The sequence below is a fragment of the Pseudomassariella vexata genome, assembly GCF_002105095.1.
Source record: "Pseudomassariella vexata strain CBS 129021 chromosome Unknown BCR38scaffold_2, whole genome shotgun sequence".
NCBI lineage: Eukaryota > Fungi > Ascomycota > Sordariomycetes > Amphisphaeriales > Pseudomassariaceae > Pseudomassariella > Pseudomassariella vexata.
The window spans coordinates 1-21,222 of record NW_024467957.1 but is presented as its reverse complement, the minus strand read 5'-3'; the positions used below and the strand labels follow the sequence as shown (position 1 = coordinate 21,222).

Below are 21,222 nucleotides of genomic sequence, written 5' to 3'. Positions count from 1 at the left end.
TTGTCGCTGGAACAAGCTAGCTAAGACATATTGGGCTCCTGCTTTTTCTTTTGGAAATAGCATGTTTCTGAGTACAAGTCAGCTGCACTCAAATAGAAGAAAACTAGTTGTCAGCAAATGGTCGACGATCTTGGGCGAGATATTGGCCTATGCCTTTCACCTTACTCTTGGAGACTCTGGACTATTGCCCATAAAACTCTAGGAGGCCTTCGGCGCAAGTTTGAAAATGGCCAATATGTTGAACCGCGGCGGTTATTACAATGCATACGCTCTTTTCTATTCTGCCACTCAATCCCTCCAAGTTCCTCCTTCTCCATATGCAGCCTTTACTCGCCCGCCCCTCCCCCGAAAAAACTCGCAGGCAAAGCCAACACACGATACGTCTGCAAGTCGTCCCCAAGCAGACAAACCCTCGCCGGAAACTTCCCTCTCTCCGAGCAGGCCTCCTTGACTTCCATCTGCATCGGCATAAAGCCTCCGTCGCCTGGCATGATCAAATTCAGGAACACGCTGGTCACCTGTTCCGTACTTAGCGCATGTGGCGTTACCGAGGTGGTGCCCGCGGTGTAGTCTCGATATCCCAGGTCGGCTGACTGGTGCGGTATTCTGATGATGCGAAGTTGGTCTGGGTTTAAGTCAGTATTGAGAATCGACTGAGGAGAACTGAATTTAACCTCCCTTCAATTGACGCCAGAACGAGAAGAGAGTCCTCGTAAATAAATTTGACATCTAGCACTTTGGCTTCACCTAGTGTGAGGCTCGATACCTGGGTTGTGACGTTGCCGCTGATGCCGTTGGTGATGTTTGTTTCGGTGCGGAAGATGTAGACTGTTGCGGATTACTATGGGCAAACCTTTTACGCTTGTAGGTTAGAGGACATACCATTGCTCTCCTGCTGCTCTTGTGTAAGAGCTGTGAATGTAACACCACTAAGACCCTTCTGTACAGGGGTCAGTCTGGCAGCAAGGCAACGGATAGTTTCAGAACCTACCGCTTTTGGAGCTAATTGCATCCTGACATCAAACTTGGAGATGCTATGCTTTAACTCGATCTTGGTAGGTTTTCCGAACCGCACACTGCGCTTCTCCGCCTCGGCAATGCCATCAAACACGACATTCGCCTTGCTGGCTAGGTACGCGCCCAGGAAGTCGATTTGTGAGAACATAGCGCTTTGGTCTTGGCCTGATTCCTGCTTTGATATCTGCTTGTCCAGCATGTCCAGCAATGAAGAGCCATTCTCAGCTAATTCCCAATCTCTCTGTGAGTCCTCTTTTGGTACACTGCGTAGGTAACACCGCAGAGGACTCGCCGGCAGGTATTGTCGAATATACGTTAACACCTTGCCATGTTCCATAGTAGCCTCTTTCTCGGTGAGCTCCTCATTCGTAGACGACGAGGCCAAGCTATCAATCTCGTGGCGCAGCCAGGTCGAGAAGCAATGGAATAGGTCGAGCTCTTCCATCACGAGTAAGAGAATCTTGTTGCCGACTAGTATCAAGCACGTTACAATGTCCATAACTTTGGTGACCTGTGCGCTGGTGAAGCCGATCTGGTGTTGAGACTCGTGGAAGCGGGCTATGCCCAGTAGCCGACTCAGGATGATGGCTATTCGCTCTAATGCTGGAAGGAAGTTCTCGTGAACTAGACTGCGGAGGCTTTCCAACCCGGATACCACCGCTTTGTCCCATCTCTTATGGCCCTAAGTTATTTCATTAGACTGGGTTGTATTTCTCAAAACTTTGGCCCGGCACTTACTCGTTCAGCTAGTTGGTCAACAAGCCATTCCTTGACCTCTGGGAAAGTGTGACCCGTCACAACGGTATGGTATAAAGCCGGCCCAATGTCCATCTCCCCGTACGTCCCTGCTTCAGAGAGGGTCTCGTTGATGCTTTTGAGGAACCTGCTTGGTAATTCTCGCGTAGATTGCCACTCATTAATCATATGCATCTGTACCTGCTTGACGTATCGCAGGAGTTTCTGTAGCGTGGTTGTCTTAGATGCCAACAGAGACAAATTTTCCGGAGATGAGTAGACAAAAGTCAAATCCATGGGAACCAAGTACAGTGCTTTGGCCTGGTCTTCTGATGCAGACTTGAACACCAGCGAATGTGTTGATAGTTCAGGGTGTGATGCGTGTGAGATAAGCTCCAAAGGTGATTGTATACCAAAGGCTCTGGGCAGACTGTAGTTGAAACTGCCAATAACGAAAGAGTCGTAAATACTCAGATGGATCTGTCCGTCGTTTGTGCCGACGATCATGACATCCACCTTGTCGCTGTCTTCGGGTGCGAAAGGGCGAAACAGAAATTCCAACGATGCCCTTGTGGTGAAGACATACATGTCATCGCTAGAAAAACATGTTAGCTCTGCCTCAGCTCAATACGATGAACCGACCTACCCCGAGCCCCCAGAGGCCGGCAGTGGGCTGATCTTAGGCAAAGCAGTTTCCACCTCGAGGAACGTGAGCTCACGCGGTAAGCTCTGCATGATCCTCTTCTCCCCATCATCATCATCATCATCCAGCGACAACTTCTGCAAAGCCGAAGCGACAGATTTTGACACTGCGGCGCGTTTCCCGGCAAAGTTCCTCGTCCAACCCATACAGGTGATCCTCGCCTTGCCCGCCTCGCACACGGGGATTTGATGCACAGCTTTGCTGTTCTCCAGTCCCATCAACCTAACCACCCCATCGCTCCAAGCGACGGCGAGGAATTGGCCTGGAGCTTTCGCATTAGTATTATGTGCGTCGTGAACAAACAGTGTGGGGTTGGATGTGCAGGCTGACTGACCATCAGTTTTCCATCTCAAAGCCTCTACACTCTCCTTCTCGCCCCGCTGGCTGCTCTTGACGACGACCTGACCGTTGGAGCGCCATATTTGGAGGCTTTTGGGCCCGGCTGCTCGGGCAAACAGCTCAATGCTGGGGTTATAGGTGAGTAGTTCACCGTGCGGCTTGGGGTCGAGCCTCGTCTCGCCCAATGTTTCTAGCTGGATTGGCTCAGACATGTGGCGAAGCCTTGAATATGGCCCTGGAATGGGTTTATTGACACAATTGACCATTACGTAGCTAATTTCGAGCTCCACAAGTGGTTTTATCCAGCCTGGGGCTCTTGGGAATGACGATTCAGACTGAGACTGAGAGCGCGACCGGCGCGTTTTGGGCAGTTACGGGTGTCAAACACTGTGTAAGCACTGTCGGTACAATAGTGACCTTCTGGCGACTTCTTCAGCCTAAACCCAACCTTTCGGTGGGAAGCAATTGAAGAGTTATGATCCACGATGCACAAATGTACAATCTCAAGGTGGTCCAAGAATTTATTTCATATGGCGTGTGGCATTTGGACGAACATTATTCTCATGCTTCGATGTTGATGCCGGTATACTATAGCGCTTCACAGTGCAACGTGCTTTGACGCCAGGAAGTGTTCTCCAGTCAATTTCGCAGTTCTCTATAGGACCACTTCCGAGTCTCACTGACTCTTTTGATTAACTTTTGCTACATCAATCCTCACATTCCCCTAGTCATTACTCCACCAAGTAGTTCTCAGCCAAAGACTTGATCTCTTTAGAGAAAGTTACCTCTTCGTCCATTTCTATCAAAGAAACGGATAGAACCTGGAGCATTGTTAGTGAGTTTCTTGCAACCTTGAATTTCCTGTCATGATACTTACATCGACATCGATGTATGGTGTAGTCTTAGAGAATCTGACATGCATGGGGAAGAACTCGTTTTCGTCGTCTGCTTGAGCCTCAAACTCGAATGACCCGCTTGGCTCATCAGCTGTGACTGTGCCAATGGACCACTCCAGGCTATCTCCGGACACTTCATAGGTCGCGTCAAAGCTCGACACAGATGGCTCGCTTGTGGCATATGGGATGACCACGCTAACATCCTTGAGCTCGTCGCTGCCGGTCAGTTCATACTCAACAGTGATGCCAAAGTTGCCTTCAGACCCCTTAGTCACCCATACGGTGAATTGGATGGGCACAGCGCTGGCATTATCCGCCTTTGGTGTGGCTCTCCATCTCAGCACGCCAACAGCATTGTTGACGGGGAATCCACGGGCGGCATTGCTCATCTGGATCGTCTTGGAACTGTTGAACAGGCCCTTGTCGACGTTGGGATGTGTGCGGAATTGCGCGCCGTGAGAGGCAGTTGCTGATAGTGCAAGTTTGATCTTGGTCAAGCTTGGGTCCGAAATGCGCAAGGTCAAGTCTCCACTGACGGTCATGGAGTTTACCGATCCTTCTCTCGATAGCTTCGCAGTAATTGCCTCGTTGACAGTGACATGGATGGCGTCTCGATCCAGCGTTGAAGACATCCGAGGAGCGGCAGGTTCTGCGACTGGCGCAGAGGTAGCCACAGGAACCAACGGCGTATCATCAACCTCACCACCCATATCTCCTCTAACACGCTCGAACATATCGGTTGTCTTTGATTTCTTGCCTAGTTGCATGCCCTTGCCCTTCATGACAGTTGTCTTGTGTGCCGTCTTGTTTTTCTCAGCTTCATAGCTGTCGTACGTATCCGTGGTAGTAGGTCGAGAGGGTGGAGTGTATGTGGGATAGACCGGGGTTCGTGGCACACCGGCACGGCCACTTCTTGCCGTCTCCTTGCGCTGCATCTCGAGTTGCTTTGCCTTGCGCTTGCGCTCCTCAGTAGCTTCCAATTCCTTATTGCGAGCAATGATCTCCTGGATGCGCTCCTCGTGGGACTCCATCTCCAGGAAGGTCTTGATCTGACTGATAGTCAGGTTCTCCCTGTAGCCAAGGGTGACAAGCTCGTCGAATGCGCTGAGCAGTTCGTAGGCATTTCTAAGGATTTCTCGCTCCTCCAAGGTCTTGCATGTGCTTGTGACGACTTGGGCGAACAGGTGGAGTGAATCAATGTCCTGCAGGATGTTGGACTGTCGATTGGTGATGAGGACCATGTATAGCTCGTCGAGGGGTTGGTAAACGAATCGAACATTGTCCTGCTCAACCGTGGTGTGCTGTGTGCTGCTGTCTGCCAGCTTCGGGAAGGATGCCAGTAGCGCCTCAATTCGTGATCGGGGCATCTCGCGGAACTGTCTCGAGAGGACAGCTTTACCCCCTCGGGTACAGATGGAGGCGGCGAGGACGACCTGACCATAGCATGTTAGCCAATTCTGGAGGAACCACCATGTCCACTACCAATTTACCATTTTGCATGCAATATGGGTTCGTAGTTGCGAGAAGCGTTAGGAAAAGATGGGCAATGCCACTGGGAAACAATCTGGTCCACCACAGGAGCTTCACTGGTGATATGCAATCTAGCCTCACCAAAGAAGACACGGTCAGACAACTGCAATGGACGCCAGGAGGCCAAATCCACAATTGCTAGACTGTGGATGTGGCTTGTGAGGACCGTGCAGCCACACTTGGGGTCTTGTGCACAGTGTGGAGTGTTGATATGAATGCAACGGAGTCTGGAATTCGGTGCCCCTCACTGTGAATTTTGGACACCAACCGGGTCATTCAAATGCTGCATGAATTTAACCCCCTCTTATTTACATATGCTCCTCCAATTATATCCGTTTACTATTGTTCGTTTACTCACATATGCTCACATGCTCAAGTTTGCTTACTTACATGTGTTTCAGCACTTAAATCATAATCCTCAGTGCTGTAGATACACTCTTTGCAAGGTAATGAAGTAAGCTGTACTATAACATCAAGTGCTAGTCATGTATGACCGTGCCTACAATTCAGACCACACTGTCCTTGATAAAGCAACGTCTTCCAGCACAGACTGATGTGCCAAATCTCGCCACAGTAGCCGCCTAGCTCCAAGGATTCACCAGGCTTGTAGATGGTCCGTGCGTATCTACGCCCAGCCGAATCCTCTGTCCACAGTTAGAAGTGCGAAGTGCATCACTTCCGATCAATCGTTGGGTGCAACGCCGTCTCCAAAATCACGTCTTACTTTGTCTTGCGGCGACGTGGATTGTCCGTTTCCTGTCGCTTAATCTTCCTGAAGAAGTTCTGCCGCCCTCTCTCCCCCCTTCAAAAGATTTGAGTCGTCACCAGGCCCATCGAGCCCATTCTGAACCGAATTATCTCACTTTACGTTTACGTTGGATTCACTTTGGCCACGATCTCACGGCCGATGTCGCGTCTCTTCGTCGTTACATTCTCATCTACTACCTCTGATCAGTTCAACAAGACATAGACGTCTGCCGTGTCAGCTTGGACTCTACAGCTTCCCAAACGACTGCGTAAACAATCGCCGGCGACCAAACTTTGTGAACGAGATTTGGGCGAACTCGATACCTGAGGGAAAAGGCACAACGTGCTTAATTTGCATGCGTTATAGCAGTGTTGTCATCAAGGCCCTACCGAATCTAAGCACTTTCAACCATCTACAGATGGTCCACAACCCTCTCTAAACTTTACAAAAGCATAGAAAGCAAAATGCCCAGCGAGGAAATGGAGATCACCACTGATTTTGGACCCACTGGCTTAAGCGAAGACATTGACATAGATGTCGAATTCGTGGCTGGCCAACCCGATGAAGATCTGGACCTGGGAGACATTGACGGCGAAGAGGTTGAGCACTTCAACTCTGATACCCGAGATGAGCTCATGGCCGAGCGCGATGATGCCTCCTTTGGCATGGTAGATGCGGACGATCTGGATTATAATGACTCGGCCAATGCCAACAATGACTATGAAATTGATCTTGGTGGAGATGACGCCAACATGTGGCAGGACAATCCTACAACAGGAGATGAGAACGATTACAAAGCCCAAGCAGAGGTCACAGCACGAGTATCGGCAGACATGGGGGACATGGCAGCCCAAGGCACTATGGAAGCAAGTGCTTCTAGTGATGTTGCTGCCAGCTTTGAGAACAGCGGCTCCGTTGGGGCAATTGCCTCTCAGGACTTTGGTAGCTTTCATAACGTTACTGAACTGACCATGGAGCCCCCTGTTGAAGAGTTCGATGACCGAGAGGAGGTAGAACCAGGCCAAGCTTACAGCGACACGGCACCGAGAGCTGCTGATGACTTTGAAGAGCTCCAGTTGCCCAACACCACAGAGCTGACGTCACACCCGATCGATGAATCGCAGAGAATTCTGGAACCTGATGCTACGAAGGGTACTACAGGTGCGGCGGATACTCTGACCATTTCTGATGAACAGAAACTGGAAGATGGATTTCCGAATGAACCTGAGGGAGATGTCACATCTGGTCGCGATCAAACTGAAGACGAGCAAGACCTTGGCCAGGACGAGAACGCTGAGCAACATGTCCTTCAGAATCAGGATGATTCAACATGGGTTGAGGGCACCGCAGACTGTATCCATGAAGAGGATCAAACAGGTGATGAATTTTTCCATGAAAGCACCACCGATGACCAAATCACGGAGCACACTACAGCAGACCTGGATGGGACTGAAGTTAAGGACAGCCTGAATCCGGATGAAGATGGCAGTGTCCAGGCCGTAGAGGATCCGACCACTGTAGCCAGTCGCCATGAAATGATTGTCAACTATGGCGACACGGACTACCGACTCTTTGCCAGGGAACCGGATGATGATCCGAATTCATACTTCTTGCGCGACATGTCTGCCTTGCAACTTCCCCTTCGCGAGTTCCTTTCTAGCATTCGTGCGGTCATATCCTCGGAGATCTCACCATTGAACGAGCTCGTAATGTACGTAGATGGACTTGGGCTAGAATTTGGAGAGGTAAGCCCCCTTTTATTTCCTTTTTTGCCCTTTCCGGTTGTGTCTTCTAATTCCCAGGCATAAGTCCTGGGGAATATATGAGGCCCCAAACCTGAACAATACTAACTGAACAAAAGACTATGGCGAGTGACTTTCTTGATGGATACTCCTTCGGTGACCTCATTTCTCTCTACGATACCCTGCTGAAGAATGACGATGATGCTGGAGATAGGCCCGATCTCTATATGCATCTTGTGATAAGACCTAATTGCCGTCAACGCATTGCAGCGTTGATGGAATCGGCGACTGCTGGCAGAGGGTTCTCAGAAGTCGCTGTTTATCGCCCAGCGCCCCCGCCCACGCCCCCCGCCCCGCCCCACATGTCTATGTCCTCCGAGGGATCAGAGGAGTTTTACTATGACGACGACGATATCGATGCTTCTCAAGGGCATGGATCTAGCTACGTGGATAATGAGCAGCACGAAGGTGTCACTTTTGAGGAGCAGGCATATCCTGGCGAAAGTAACGATCTCTCCAACGAAGCCAGTGCTAGGGTTGGTTCAGAGGAACCGATCCATGAATCTCCCGAGGAAACTGCTTCCCAAGTGCACAAGGTAAACGACTCCGAGGATCTTTCTTTCCAGCAGGAGGAATACGATGAGCTCGATGAAGCCGTTTCCCCGGAACAAAACAACAGCAACGTTGGGGGAGATCCTTCTGAGGGACGGGGTCTCTACGTGCTCGAAGAAACCTCGCTCGACGAGCAAAGCAACAATGGTCGAGCCGAAGCTGCGCTGGGCGAGCTAGGAGACGATGACCTAGGGGGTGCCCAGGGTCATGGCGTACACGACGATACCTCGTACGACGAGCAAAGCAATGACGATCTCGCTGAAGCTACGCGTGTCATGCATGCAAACGACAATCCCGAGAAACCTGCCCCCGAAGACGAAGAAGCAACAGGCCTTGCCGGCAATGCGGGAGCCACCGTAGACGATGATGAAATCGATTATGACAAGTCAGATATGGAGCTGTCTACACAGGGTAATTACCCAAATTCCTTTAACCCCCCCATTCTTCAGATTTCTTTTTACTGCACTAGACTGCCTGGTTGCGGTTGCGATGTGTGTTTCCTCGACAAGATTGAGGCTGGGCTTGCGGTGGAAGCCCGAAGCCGGAGCAGTGAGCAGACTATGTTGCACAGTGAAGGTGGCTCAAGGAGGAACGGTCTTGTTACGGCGTCGAATCTGCTACAAGCACCAAGTAATACTAATACGCATCGATCTCAAGATGAAATAGATGCAGCAGACAACCTAGTAAGCACTGCAGTACCGACGAACAACGGACCATCGGAACGGGCTGCTTCCCACAGCTCCAGCGCAACTGCCACTCTGAATGGGGACGGCAAAGACGAGATTGATTATTCCGATGACGAAATCGACGTCGGCGAACAGGAACCTGCGCCGACTGGTCAGACAGGCTCAACGCCAAAACTTGAAATTCTAGACGATGATGAAATTACGTGGGAGTCGGACAACGAAGAGGCACGCAGCAATATCAAAGTTTCCCGACAGTCGTTACAAGTGTCTCCGGCGGTTGGGAAGCGGACGCTTTCGGACTTCAATGCGGATGCGGATGAGGACGCAGATGAGAAGAACGGTATGTTGCACAAACGCAGCAGAAAGGGTCTGGTGCCCCCGTCGTTTTGCAGGTTGTCCCAATGGGATCATTGGCGAAAGGACGGGTGTGATTCACCCATTTTCTACCCCTTTGCCATGGCCACGACATAAGCTAATGCCTCTTCAGATGCCAAGCGTCATCGATCTTGACCATGTGCGACCTTCCGCATCTCATCCCCAATCTTCCTTTTCCCATTCACCGATCCCATCCAGCCTGAACCAAGCAGCAGAACTAGCCGAAGATGACTCGACCCCAAGACAGCAGAGCTGTATTGGACTACTAACAAGACAGGCGAAGAAAAGTGGAACATCTGGAAACGGTCCCAGATGATCTACGGTAAGTAGATGTGCGAAACTGACAGCATGTAAGAAGCCCGAGTTCCGTTGCTTGGAGACGACACAATTGCGCAGCTAGTCGCACCTACTTTGCCCCAGTATGATACCCACCCCTTCCTCGATTTTTAGGTATTGAAGGGTCAGACGGAGGAGGATTCCAGTCTAGGAGTTAGTGGAAAGCTGCGGTGAGGGCAGTTCGTGAAGCAATCATCGCATGGCTTTATAGCGCAGGCGAAGTGTATAAATATAATGAAACCCAGTGAAGTGGTTAGCAACCAAAAGTCTGGGGTGGATGGAAGTTCAGAAGGTGGACGTGTCGGTTGTACTGTACCGGAAATGGCATGATCAACAGCTTCCAAGGCTAGACGAGCAGATGATGAGAGATGTAACTCGTGGCGGCGGGAGGCTTCTTTGGCGTGGTATTTTGTGATACTATAATATCTCTAGGTTGTCACCATCTCGCAGATACCCAGATAGCCTAGCACAGAGACGAGTTCGAACGAGATGCGACTGAAACTAGCTCAGACACTCGCATGAGTGATTTCAACATGTGAGTGCTCATTGAAAAAAAATGAAAAAAAAAAAAAAAAAAGTGTCAAAGCCTGTGTAGCGTGCCCTCCAGGGCTGGTGTCTGTTCGCGGACCGAATATGACGGATGGACTTCTAACTGTAGACCAAATCTCTACAACCATGCAATGTGTGTGCTTAATGTACGTTAGTGTGTGGATACCATATCACAGAGCCTCTTGGCAATCCGGGGAACCCCCACACGACTTGTGTGGGGTGGTAGAGCTAGGATTCCCCAGAACCAGATTGTATTAGCTTTTTCCCCGCATCAGAAAGCGTATCGTCTAGGGTCCTGGTTACTGTGCGGTGGCCCATAAGCATGATAAGTGGCCTTCCCCGTTCCTGCTGCTCTAGCTGTTGGGCAAGCTCAGCAAACAGCTCGTCAAACTCCTTTCGTCCTAACTTACAGTGATCCCTTAGCCGTCTAGCCACCAACTTATACTAGAAAAGCAGAGACAGGAGGAGTATAGGTTACCAAAGGGGCCCATCGTACCTCAACCAGCCGACGTCATCGACCACCACCACCATGTCGGGAGCGACAACCCGCCTCAAGAAGCTACTAGGCCATCTCATCTCGACGCCGTCAACGCCCGCACCACCGGGCCAGGAGTATGTGCACAGCTATCACATCCACCAGCTCTCGCCCACCATCTTCCTGGAGCGCGCGGCGGCCATTGAACCCGATGCGCTGGCCATCTACCACGTGACGGCCAACAATCGGGTCCTGAGGAGATCGTACATGGAATTTGCAGACCGCGCGAGGGGTCTGGCATATTTCTTGCTCAAACGAGGGTACAGGAGGGTGGGCGTGCTGGCTACGAATACGCCAGCGTTTCTGGAGTCCATATTTGGGGTTGTGGCGGCTGGAGGGGTTATTGTGCCTGCGAATTATCGGTGAGTGGCTTGAGAATTCGATTGGAGTTGTGAGAAGCTGATAGGAAGTGGGAAAGGTTGAAACCGGATGATATTACTTATATCTTTGACTTTGCCGAGGTGGATTCCATCATTGTGGATCATGAGTTTGTCCCTCTGTTGGATGAATTCAAGAAGTTGCATCCTAATGTGCCGTTTATAATTGACAATGTAAGTGGTCAGGGTGGTCAAAATAGGCACAGTAGAAATTAACAGATCAGGACACCGATGCAACTGAAGGCGAGCTCTGTGGTCCGTTCGACGATGCTGTTCTTGAGGGGTTAAACTACGACATTGCTCAAGGACGCAAAGGTTGGGCGGGATTGCACTCGCAGGCCTCGGACGAGGATGACATGATGGCGATTCCGTTCACTTCGGGAACTACGTCTCGTCCCAAAGGTGTTGTGATGACGCACAGGGGCGCGTATCTGGCCAGCCTGGCGAACATTATTGAGTCCGGGTTGAACTACGACTTTGGGAGGTGTAGATACTTATGGACGCTTCCCCTGTAAGTCTCGACTCCTCAAAGAATGGTGTTCCTGTCAGCTGACGACCCACAGATTCCATGCCTTGGGATGGACGTTTCCGTTAGTTCGCCCCTGAGCCCCTGATGGCAAAACTATGTATTGACGATCTTCTAGCTGGTCAGTAACGGCCGTCAGGGGCACCCATTACTGCCTTAGAAAGATCGACTACCCTTTAATATGGAAACTCTTGAAAGAAGAAAAGATCACTCACTTCAATGCAGCACCGACTGTCAATACTCTGCTCTGTGCTGCCAAGGAGGCCGAGAGGCTACCTGAGACGGTGCGAGTCACAGTGGCGGCCAGTCCTCCAACAGCGCATCTGTTCAAAACAATGGTAATTTTACCGTGAAATATTACTTGGAGGGACACTAACTGTCATAAAGACTGATCTCAACCTCCGCCCCGTCCACGTCTACGGCATGACCGAGACCTACGGGCCCATCACCAAGGGTTATCCCATACCCGAATGGGACAACCTCCCCGAGGCCGAAAAATACGCCAAGATGGCCCGGCAAGGGCACGGTTTCGTCGCTTCTCTGCCCATCCGAGTCATCAAGCCGGATCAGCCGGACGGAGTGCTCATCGATGTGGCCAGGGATGGGAAGGAAACCGGCGAGATTGTTTTCTTTGGCAATATCTGTTGCAAGGGTTATTACAAGGACCCCGAGGCTACGCGTAAGTTATTCGCCGGCGGAGCACTTCACTCGGGCGATTTGGCTGTTTGGCATCGGGATGGGAGCGCGCAGATTCAGGATAGGGCGAAAGATATCATCATCAGCGGTAACGTATAATCCATAAGTTTCCGTGACACAAACAAGCTCACTGACCTGAGGAAACAGGTGGCGAGAACATCTCCTCCGTCGCACTGGAAAGCATGCTAGTTCAGCACCCGGACGTCTTGGAAGCTGGTGTTGTGGCGGTGCCCGACTCGCACTGGGGCGAACGTCCCAAAGCCTACCTGACGGTCAAGGAGGGGAAGAAGAACTTGGATCCGCAGGAGGTGATTCAGTGGGCCAAGAATCAGAACAGAATTAGCAGGTTCATGGTTCCGAGGGAGGTGGAGATTATTGAGGAATTGCCTAAAACAAGTACGGGGAAGATTCAGAAAACTGTGTTGAGGGAGTGGGTGAAGAAGGGGGTACCGGATACGTCTTCCTGATGGCTGGTGCTATAGTGACCCTCAATAAGCCTGTGTCTGGCCCCACGCCCCGATTGAAAAAACAGAATAACACACAACAACACGACTTTTATTTTAGTACGCTTCAACTGCCGCGATTCGCGATGGATTTGCGATATTCTACCCCCAAAATGAGCGCAAATCACGGCGCTATTTACGAGTTCCCACCAGCTAGAGCATGCGGCAAAAGTCGGAGGGAGGTGGCACACGCGTTCGGGACCTCTCAGCTGAAACCTACCACCCAGATTACGCGTAGGGCTAATTCGACCGGCACTACACGTACGTCTAAGCGGGTTGGTGCACCAGAACGGCTAGTGGCTAGAGCAGCGAGGCATCTGGTCGTTATCTGCCGCCGCTTCTCCCGGATAATGTACGCAGAGATGAAGCGACGGCCCTGAAGTCCAAATTACGTAAATAGAGCCCAATTGGGCCGAGCTGAAGGTCAACGCATCTCACGAGGCTTGGAATAGGGCAGTAATCGAAGATGAGTAGTCACAGGTCGATTTGACCCTGGTACATGGCTCATCAAGATCCTACCGGCACGGCTGGCTGCAGTACGGAAAGCCAAGAGCTGGTACACGCATTACTGCTTCATCTATGTTCTGTGATTGATCGGATCCAATTACTATACAGATTGACTGAGAAATTCATCTTTGACTCTGATGCGTTTGGGTGCTCAAAGTGGGATCGGACGCACAGTTCGGATCACTGGAGGTGTAAAGACTGATTCGGAAATGTCAAAGACGGAAGTAGCACGGTTTGTCGGCATGGTCTCAACAGCGCATGTAGGGAAGGTAGATTAAGTTGCCAGTTCCAGACTAGAGCGGGATACCAATTATACATAGAACAAATAGCCTCACCTAGTCAAATACTATTATACTTTTTGGTACGAGGGCGTAGATCCAGGATTTCTGGTACTCCAGACCTATATTGTACTTGGGTATTGTATGACTCCCCCATAGGGAGCCTAGCTATTACGAGAGTATAATCCCTATAGGGGCGGGATCAAAAACTTACTGAAAAATACACATGCTAGTAGCTCTAGATCAAACTTGGACACTGATAAGGCGCACCTGTACCTTCTTTACCGGGATATATGAGTGTCTTCTTCGTCTTATACTACTTGGGACGACCGATACTACGAATCCCCGAAGATTCGAAAACGATTCCGTCAATTAACCCCCGACGGGTGCCCACCAGCTTAGATCAACCCACGATGTTTACTTACTAGATACTGTCGTTTCATGCCATTCAACTACTCTTTATAGACAATTATTGTATAATATATGAATAATGGATAGATTTCGCTTGTTACCACAAAGCGGCTTCAATATTCGCCGCAGAAAGTGTAGTAGTCTACCTAATTAGTTCTATCATTATACTTAGGAGTCGACTTCAGGGTATAACGCGAGAAATGTGTAGAGCTAGGCTGTAAAAACACTCGGCCAGAATCAGAATTAATCAATAACAACTGAAATCATCTCTCCTTAAACCGGGTCTCAAGAGTTGTTCATCAAATGCTATCCACTATGCCCGAGTTTTGTACATGGGCGCGACCACTACATCAACCACGTCGTATGACAAGAATGCATTACCGACTTCTATAAGTTGGCATGAATCTAGACTTGAATGTATATCAATAACGTCATCGACAGCTTTAAGCCATTACTTCAAAGGCGTTGACAACTCATCCTATCGGAACCTAGAAGCACCCAGTACTAGGATATGTCGATAAATCCGAGTTGTGGCCAAGCAACGATCCCAGCGAATCAACTCATTCCTCATCATTCTCTTTTAATAATTCGCCAATTTCGATGCAAAAAGCAATAGCCCTTTCTAAACCCTAGCCGCGGAATCCCAGTAACCCGGAGACTGTGCCTAGTAGCAGCATGGAGAACAAAGTGTTGAAGTATCTGGCTTCTGCGTAAGTTTTCTTGTTGACTTGCGTCGCAAATGGACATTTGACTGAAAATGAAAGCGGCCACATCTGCTGCACCAATGCCAAAGGAGATGGAGATAGTCGGCCAAAATATCGTCCGCGTCTCTATGTCACTGGCGTCTTCCGATGGCTCGACGCCGTCTGAAATGGACATGTTCGAAGTGCTGAGACACTACAATGCCGAGGGCAAGATGATGCTGTATACGGGCTTGTTTGCGGAGTTGAACCCAATCACACGATTACGTATTTCCTTCACACTCAACCCCAGTATATCTAACCCCGAAGGCAGCACTCATCCATCTGTTAGAGTGTGAGCACACGATGATCCATCTGATGGTGCCTTTTCTACCCTCAAGTGGTTGAGATTGAGCGTGGCCTGGTATCGTGCAGAACTACGTCTGCTGCTCAGATGCTTCAAAAACCTGTTAGATGGCCCTCAAGAGTCATCAGACTTTTTGTCATCTTCCGCTACTTAAAATCCGTACGTAGGGGATTAAAACACCCTCGGGTAATCAGGTTGTCGTACCCCATCACCTAGTGTCGAACGAATGACGGCAACGGGCCGCCTCCTTCTCGACTGAGAAATTTTGACTTTCCCTAGGAAGCTGTTTTCCATATAAGAACAAGAGAAATAATCATCTCCGGCATCGCCTCCATGAGCCGCATGAAAATATAGCTGATGTTATGCCATGTAGTCGACCATCAATGTTGATCAACCCCCCTAAAGTTCCATAACACGATACTTGGTCCCTTGCAGCGAGCATTGACATGTCACAGATGGTTCTGGGAGTGTTCTTATGTTTCATCCGTCGAAGTGATATCCAGTCCTCAAACGAAAGTATTCGCCGGGTATATGGTAAAAGCTGGACATGTAGGATTGGCTCAAACGCTCGAAATACCCCTGTATATGATACCTTTTGAAGAACCGTCGTATCTTCCGGGTCATTTTTCGGTTGGTGTGAATGATTATGGCTGCCTCTGAGTAGTACTCTAATGTGCCAACAGCCTTGATGTCCTACAGAACTATATCTTCAGGATGGATTTCTGGAGAAATAAGACCAGCACGCTCCCCTTGCAAAACAGATTGAAAATCAGCAAAACAATCAAGAGCATCTTGTGAGATGGCGACGTTTGAAAACACACCAATCGCTCTTTACCACCTGGTTGAACCCCTGAAAAGTCGCCAGAGGCGTCGAAGCAGGGGCGCAATTGACAGGTTGTCTGGCCTGCGGTGCGTGCAATTTGGTAGAATTTTGCGTCTTCGTCGATGAATGTGCCAGAATGCCATCCCAGACGCTTGGAACTGAGTTGGGGGGTTCGGTGCTGACCTGGAGAGTAATATCAGCTTCTTCGATGGCTGGTTGTCCTATGTTTTCCGTGGTATTTCCTGGTACAGACAACGCAGCAAGAGTCACTGGACCACTGGCTGTCAATACGTCGTCGATACTTGTAGCATGGAATTGTCCGGTTTCTAGTGTTGTGTCCATGTTTTAAATCTGTTTCTGTTGCTTAAAATCCGCCTCGTGTTGCGAAGCCGCGTTAGAGGCTATCAACATGGTGTTGGTGTTTTGTCCCTGGAAAAAGTGGTTGCATCCGCTGAGAAGTGCAGTATGAAGTTGCCATATACTCGTATAGGCATAATGATGGCCAGTAGTTTCGCAAGCTCCTATCATCAGAACGCGGCTAGGTTTTCTTTGGCGTCTTCGAGTGCTCTTGGTTGAACTCGCCCTACTGCCTACCCAAACTCATTTATCCTGGCAGTATGGACGCAATGACGCCGGAAGACGAGAAAAGACTTGCCATACTCGCCGAGGCCCCCAGGATTGGAAGCAATGCTTAAAAAGATGCCCCAAATCAGACTGCAACAATGCGGATGCGCCTCTGAGCGAGTTCTTCCGGAATGTATTTCTGAACACGCAGCGTCCCGTGTCGAGTTTTCCGTCTAGACCCTCAAACCGGTGTCGATATTGTTTCCACTATCGAAAAGAAGCCCTGAAGACTTCTCCAGTCATTGCCATCGAAGAAGTGGGATCCGATGTTCTAACCATGGAATCCACACGAATCGCAATGCTGGGGAGGAGAATGCGCCGTTCTACCACTTTGCTGACCGTCTTTCCGAGGTGTACAATGAGATGAGCAGGCCCAGGCACCGTGGCTGACTGAGCCGAGAGGTAGAGAGAAGGACTGCAGATCGATATATTATCATGGCAACTCTACTCGAATTCATCTTCGCCGTCCTGTTGGGTTTTGCATCGTCGATCTTGAGTGGCTTGCAGACCTGGGTGGCCTACCAAGCCTGGAAGCACCCAGTAAGTGCGAGAGCGGGCTAGACATCAAGAGAACACGTCAAGCTTTGGTGAAAAGTCAGTCTCCGATCGAACTCGGCATTGAAGTCGATATACATAACTCTCTTGAATCAACGTAAATGAAGGCAATGTTTGACCAAGTCCCGCTATTTCAGATTTGGGTTCATTGGCGGTAATATAAAGATGCCGCCGTATAGAGCCAACAAGCTCGGAGCCAGGCCCCACACTAGCAATAATGGAAGTAGTGTCTGAAGAATCTTGAGAAAATACCTTGCTGGATTTATCGGCGGGAGTGGAAAGAGGCTGTATAATACTCTGAAGCACATATAAAGGACCTTTGGTATTCTAGGTGTTGGGTATACGCAGTCACAAGGTCCGGACGGCGAAAGGACCATAGGCTTCCTAGAAGTATTGCCATGAGGCTCACGCTGCCCAGGTAAAAAAGAGTTGATTGTACTGGCATGGGGAAGCACGTCGCAGTACTCCTGATATAAGCTAGAGCCAAGGTGATGTTTGCTGCTAAGCAAAGCCCGTGAACGTTCAGGAAAGTCTGTGCCAGTGATTACCACAATGCAAATCTCTCCATAAATCCTTTACTGACACTGAGCAGGAATGATTTCTTTAACCTATTTTCAATATTCAGGAATCAGATAATTCATAACCTGCCTATTTCTGCCAACTTTGGGCCTTTGAACAAGATTGAAAAGTATGCGTTACTGGGGGAGGTGTTGGGGTTAAGGAGGAAGTGACAGATACCATCAAATGATTTCTTAGGGGCCGACTCCATACACCAGAATCGGAAAGTAAGGTATACATCGAACGGGTTGCCTCCGAAAGATAGGTAGGGCTTTCTCTGTTGATACAGTACGTGAACCACGCGTAGGCCACGTCATTCCTCTTCGCTGGCTGCCGTGCCAGATTCTTGAGTGCCAACCCTTGTTTGGCATATCCTGATCATCGCCGCTCTTCGCTCTTCCTGAGCGAACGCGTTCGTCTCCGACGTACATGTGTGATAGGATGGCGCATCGTCATATCTTATCATCGCATTACTCTTCGCGGTCAGAAGGCTTGCTGATGGAACATAGCAATTTGATGGCAGCTGAGTCGACGGAACTGGAAATCACACGGTGCCATCTGTACCGGGTTCCTCCGGCCCGAGTCTGTGTATGATCGATGGGAAGGCGAAAGTCGCCAACTATGGTGTGGGACCACAGGAGTTCTGCGGAGTGGCTTGAGTCCTTATTGCTTCTTTGAAGCTGAAGGTCCCTCACCCGACATGGCTGTTGTTTTGCTGGACGCTTTTATAGCCGCAATATTCTCTTCAATAATCGAGATTTCAGCATCGAGCTTCAGGATCTTCTCTTCCAGGATGCTTTCGTACTCCTTTCCGGACAGTGGTCTTAAAGGACTCCACTCTGATGCAAGCCAGCTGGTTTTCTCTTTGGGCTGTGGCCGATTTTGTAATTGCTGGGAAACGAAGGTGGCACCGCCACCAAGCAGAGATAATACAAGCATGCCGGGTAGAATGTTCCTCGGCCCTCCTGGACTGAAGTTAGTTACTGGAGGCATTGTTCTGGAACTTTGTTGGAGCTGCACTTACGAACCATGCCTCCGATCATGCCAGAGACACCACCAGCGGCGGCACTACTTTTGATTCTGTCGGCTTGGCTCAAATTTTGCTCACCTCCCCAGGCATGCCAAAGAAGACTTCTAGAGGCTACAAATTATCAGTGCCCTTGTTCAGTTCTGCTGATAGGACAAGACTGACCCATGTAGCTCGACCCAAGGGCAAACCACTGAAGGCCAGCGAAGGCAGCAAAAAGTGCTGGTGGTGCCCCCCGCATAATACCGCCGCCCGCTCCGATAGCCAGTCCCGCGGCACCTACATGGTCAAGGATAAGTTTATGCTGTAGCCTGGTGAGGGCACTGCGGAATTTATCTTACCTGTCAGAGCTCCAGTCTGCAATGACTTGGCAGCTATTTGATACAATTCCGCAGCGCTGGGCATGCCATCCTCTGGCCGAGTGGGGGACTGCGCTTGAGGAGGAGGTTGAGAGTGAGGAGGTTGGGGAGGTTTGGCCGTTGGAGCCATCTTCGACCGCTGTTGTGGTAATCAAACAGCGACTGATGGCGTCTATAGACGTAAGACAAAAGGCGTCAACCTTCCTTCGGCCGTTTCTACTACTTGAGCCGCTAAGGGCTACGATGGAGATTCCAACGATGGTGAGGTTGTGGAAGTGAGATTGGTCAATTGTCACATGAAACGACCTCGTGAATGCAAGCACCAATAAGCGACGTCAAAGAGGCTACGAAGTACTGTAAGTGACCGACTGCAAGTGACGAAATGAGATACCTTGTCTGCCATGGATGGGAACCTCCAACTGCCAAGTGTGCAGCCCAAGTGCAAATGCTGGTCGATCCTCGAACCCCAGTTCAACCAGTCCAAGTGTTATAGCTGCTGCTCGCCATGCCCAAATAGGCCTAGCGTGCCCCCCACTACCAGCCCATTTGCCCATCTCAGAAGCAAAATTGATCGAGCCCTCTCCGAAGACCTGCAATTTGGAAACATTATTCATCTTTTTTGTAGTACCGTAGAAACTTTTCAGTTTCCGCCGACTGCAGCCCCCTTGCACTGATTTTTCCGCACAACCAGACTTGTCCATTGACAAATCTTGCCCTACGTGCCGCAGACCAAGTTTCCATCGCCAATCAATTCCACAGATTGGCTTCGACACCCAAGTTTCTCCGGAGGCATCTCGTCATCGATAAAAAAGAGTCCTCACCTCATCACCATCGAAGGACTTCGCAACTTGCCCGTCTCGCCCCGTTCCAACACTGCCGAACTCCGCGCTGTGGTTTGTTTGAATCGTCGCGCGTGGTCTGAACACCGCCATCATGGGTAGGTACTCCCTTCCCGAGATCTGCAAACGACTTTGTCCCTTCGCGGCCGTCATCGCTCACTATGTGGGGTAAATCTACATACAGAACCGCTTGCTGACCATGACATATAGCTCCTAAGAAGAAAGAACAGCAGCAGAAGATGTCCCTCGGGGCCTTCCTGCAGGAAGAAAGTCAGCTGCCTCCATATGCGATTCCACTTGCGCACTCCTCTCCAGGGTGGCGCTCAGTCGTCCTCTGTAACGATGCGCCATATATCAAAGTCCATCTGTACTAACTACCGATCGCAGAGTTTGGTGGATCCTGGGCCGATGAAGTCGAGGACACGATCGGCTCTCAGCCTCTTCCTCCCGCCGGCGGTCGGGCTGGCTACTCCAGCTACGGAGGCTTTGGCGGAGACCGCGGTGGCGACCGACGTAAGCTCACGCCTCGTTGACTTGAACTGTCTGTGTATCCCCCGTTGAGCACTTTCTCACAATCTATAGCTGCCTACTCCACCCGCGAATATCCTACCGAACTCCCCACCAGACCTCCCTACACTGCCCACCTGGGCAATCTTTCCTACGAAGCGACCCAAGAGAGCGTCACCGATTTCTTCGCGGACTGTGATATCACCAGCGTTCGCATCATCGAGGACAAGATCGAGCAGCGACCGAAAGGCTTCGCCTATGCCGAGTTTCGTGACGTCGAAGGTCTGAAGAAGGCATTGCAGCTGGACGGCGAGAGCTTCCAAGGCCGCGGCATTCGGATCAAGATTGCGGATCCTCGTGAGTCTACCCGCACCACACATATACCTCGAGGCTCTACTGACACGAACGCAGCCAAGGGGAACTACGGCAGCGACCGCGACAACTCGGCACGAGACCTTAGCAGCTGGGACAGGAAGGGACCCTTGCCCGACTTGCCGCGCAGCGAGCGGCGCACCGACTTCAGTGAGCGACGTGGACCCCCTCGTGATGGGCCGGCCGATGATGGCAAGGTCCGTGACTTTGGCAACTGGGAGCGCAGAGGCCCCTTGTCTCCCATGCCACAAGCAGAGCGCCCAGGATCTCGTGACGGTAGCCGCCCTCAGACGAACGACGGCAACCGCGATTCATTCCGGGAGAGACGTGCATCTCCTGCGACCTGGGGTGAGGGACGTCCTGAGGGATCACGACCGCCCCGTGGCGAACCACGGGAGCGATCCGAGTTT

At 50.5% G+C, this 21,222-nt stretch overlaps 7 protein-coding genes across 7 annotated transcripts; 3 read left to right on the top strand and 4 right to left on the bottom strand.

The window, feature by feature from the left end:
• Window positions 1-134: 134 nt before the first annotated feature.
• BCR38DRAFT_470968 (anaphase-promoting complex component Cut20/Apc4) lies at window positions 135-3,278 on the bottom strand. The gene is made up of 7 exons (XM_040862847.1): window positions 2,790-3,278; window positions 2,399-2,717; window positions 1,756-2,347; window positions 992-1,699; window positions 883-940; window positions 679-828; window positions 135-625 (listed from the first exon to the last, which is right to left on the bottom strand). The coding sequence occupies exons 1-7, from the start codon at window positions 3,058-3,060 to the stop codon at window positions 327-329; spliced, it is 2,397 nt and encodes a 798-aa protein (XP_040719415.1). The 5' UTR covers window positions 3,061-3,278; the 3' UTR covers window positions 135-326.
• A 27-nt stretch (window positions 3,279-3,305) lies between these two features.
• Window positions 3,306-5,492, bottom strand: BCR38DRAFT_383485 (adaptor complexes medium subunit family protein). Its single transcript, XM_040857445.1, has 3 exons — window positions 5,181-5,492; window positions 3,672-5,123; window positions 3,306-3,615 (listed from the first exon to the last, which is right to left on the bottom strand). Exons 1-3 carry the CDS (start codon window positions 5,181-5,183, stop codon window positions 3,526-3,528), a joined length of 1,545 nt encoding a protein of 514 aa, XP_040719414.1. The 5' UTR covers window positions 5,184-5,492; the 3' UTR covers window positions 3,306-3,525.
• A 940-nt stretch (window positions 5,493-6,432) lies between these two features.
• BCR38DRAFT_405183 (uncharacterized protein) lies at window positions 6,433-9,518 on the top strand (the record flags this gene model as incomplete). Its single annotated transcript, XM_040857936.1, has 3 exons — window positions 6,433-7,713; window positions 7,830-9,348; window positions 9,496-9,518. 3 exons carry the CDS (start codon window positions 6,433-6,435, stop codon window positions 9,516-9,518), a joined length of 2,823 nt encoding a protein of 940 aa, XP_040719413.1.
• Window positions 9,519-10,403: 885 nt separating this feature from the next.
• BCR38DRAFT_360335 (AMP-binding domain protein) lies at window positions 10,404-13,053 on the top strand. Its single transcript, XM_040857162.1, has 7 exons — window positions 10,404-11,165; window positions 11,222-11,354; window positions 11,405-11,691; window positions 11,744-11,770; window positions 11,825-12,044; window positions 12,094-12,490; window positions 12,550-13,053. Exons 1-7 carry the CDS (start codon window positions 10,798-10,800, stop codon window positions 12,867-12,869), a joined length of 1,752 nt encoding a protein of 583 aa, XP_040719412.1. The 5' UTR covers window positions 10,404-10,797; the 3' UTR covers window positions 12,870-13,053.
• Window positions 13,054-15,929: 2,876 nt separating this feature from the next.
• BCR38DRAFT_405181 (uncharacterized protein) lies at window positions 15,930-16,313 on the bottom strand (the record flags this gene model as incomplete). Its single annotated transcript, XM_040857935.1, has 1 exon — window positions 15,930-16,313. One exon carries the CDS (start codon window positions 16,311-16,313, stop codon window positions 15,930-15,932), a length of 384 nt encoding a protein of 127 aa, XP_040719411.1.
• A 1,942-nt stretch (window positions 16,314-18,255) lies between these two features.
• Window positions 18,256-19,331, bottom strand: BCR38DRAFT_86036 (uncharacterized protein). The gene is made up of 4 exons (XM_040865698.1): window positions 19,077-19,331; window positions 18,901-19,014; window positions 18,733-18,849; window positions 18,256-18,673 (listed from the first exon to the last, which is right to left on the bottom strand). The coding sequence occupies exons 1-4, from the start codon at window positions 19,222-19,224 to the stop codon at window positions 18,372-18,374; spliced, it is 681 nt and encodes a 226-aa protein (XP_040719410.1). The 5' UTR covers window positions 19,225-19,331; the 3' UTR covers window positions 18,256-18,371.
• Window positions 19,332-20,094: 763 nt separating this feature from the next.
• BCR38DRAFT_480648 (uncharacterized protein) lies at window positions 20,095-21,193 on the top strand (the record flags this gene model as incomplete). Its single annotated transcript, XM_040863295.1, has 5 exons — window positions 20,095-20,101; window positions 20,144-20,203; window positions 20,321-20,446; window positions 20,516-20,797; window positions 20,852-21,193. Coding segments are annotated over 5 exons (817 nt in total), but the record flags the coding sequence as incomplete, so codon positions are not given.
• Window positions 21,194-21,222: the final 29 nt, after the last annotated feature.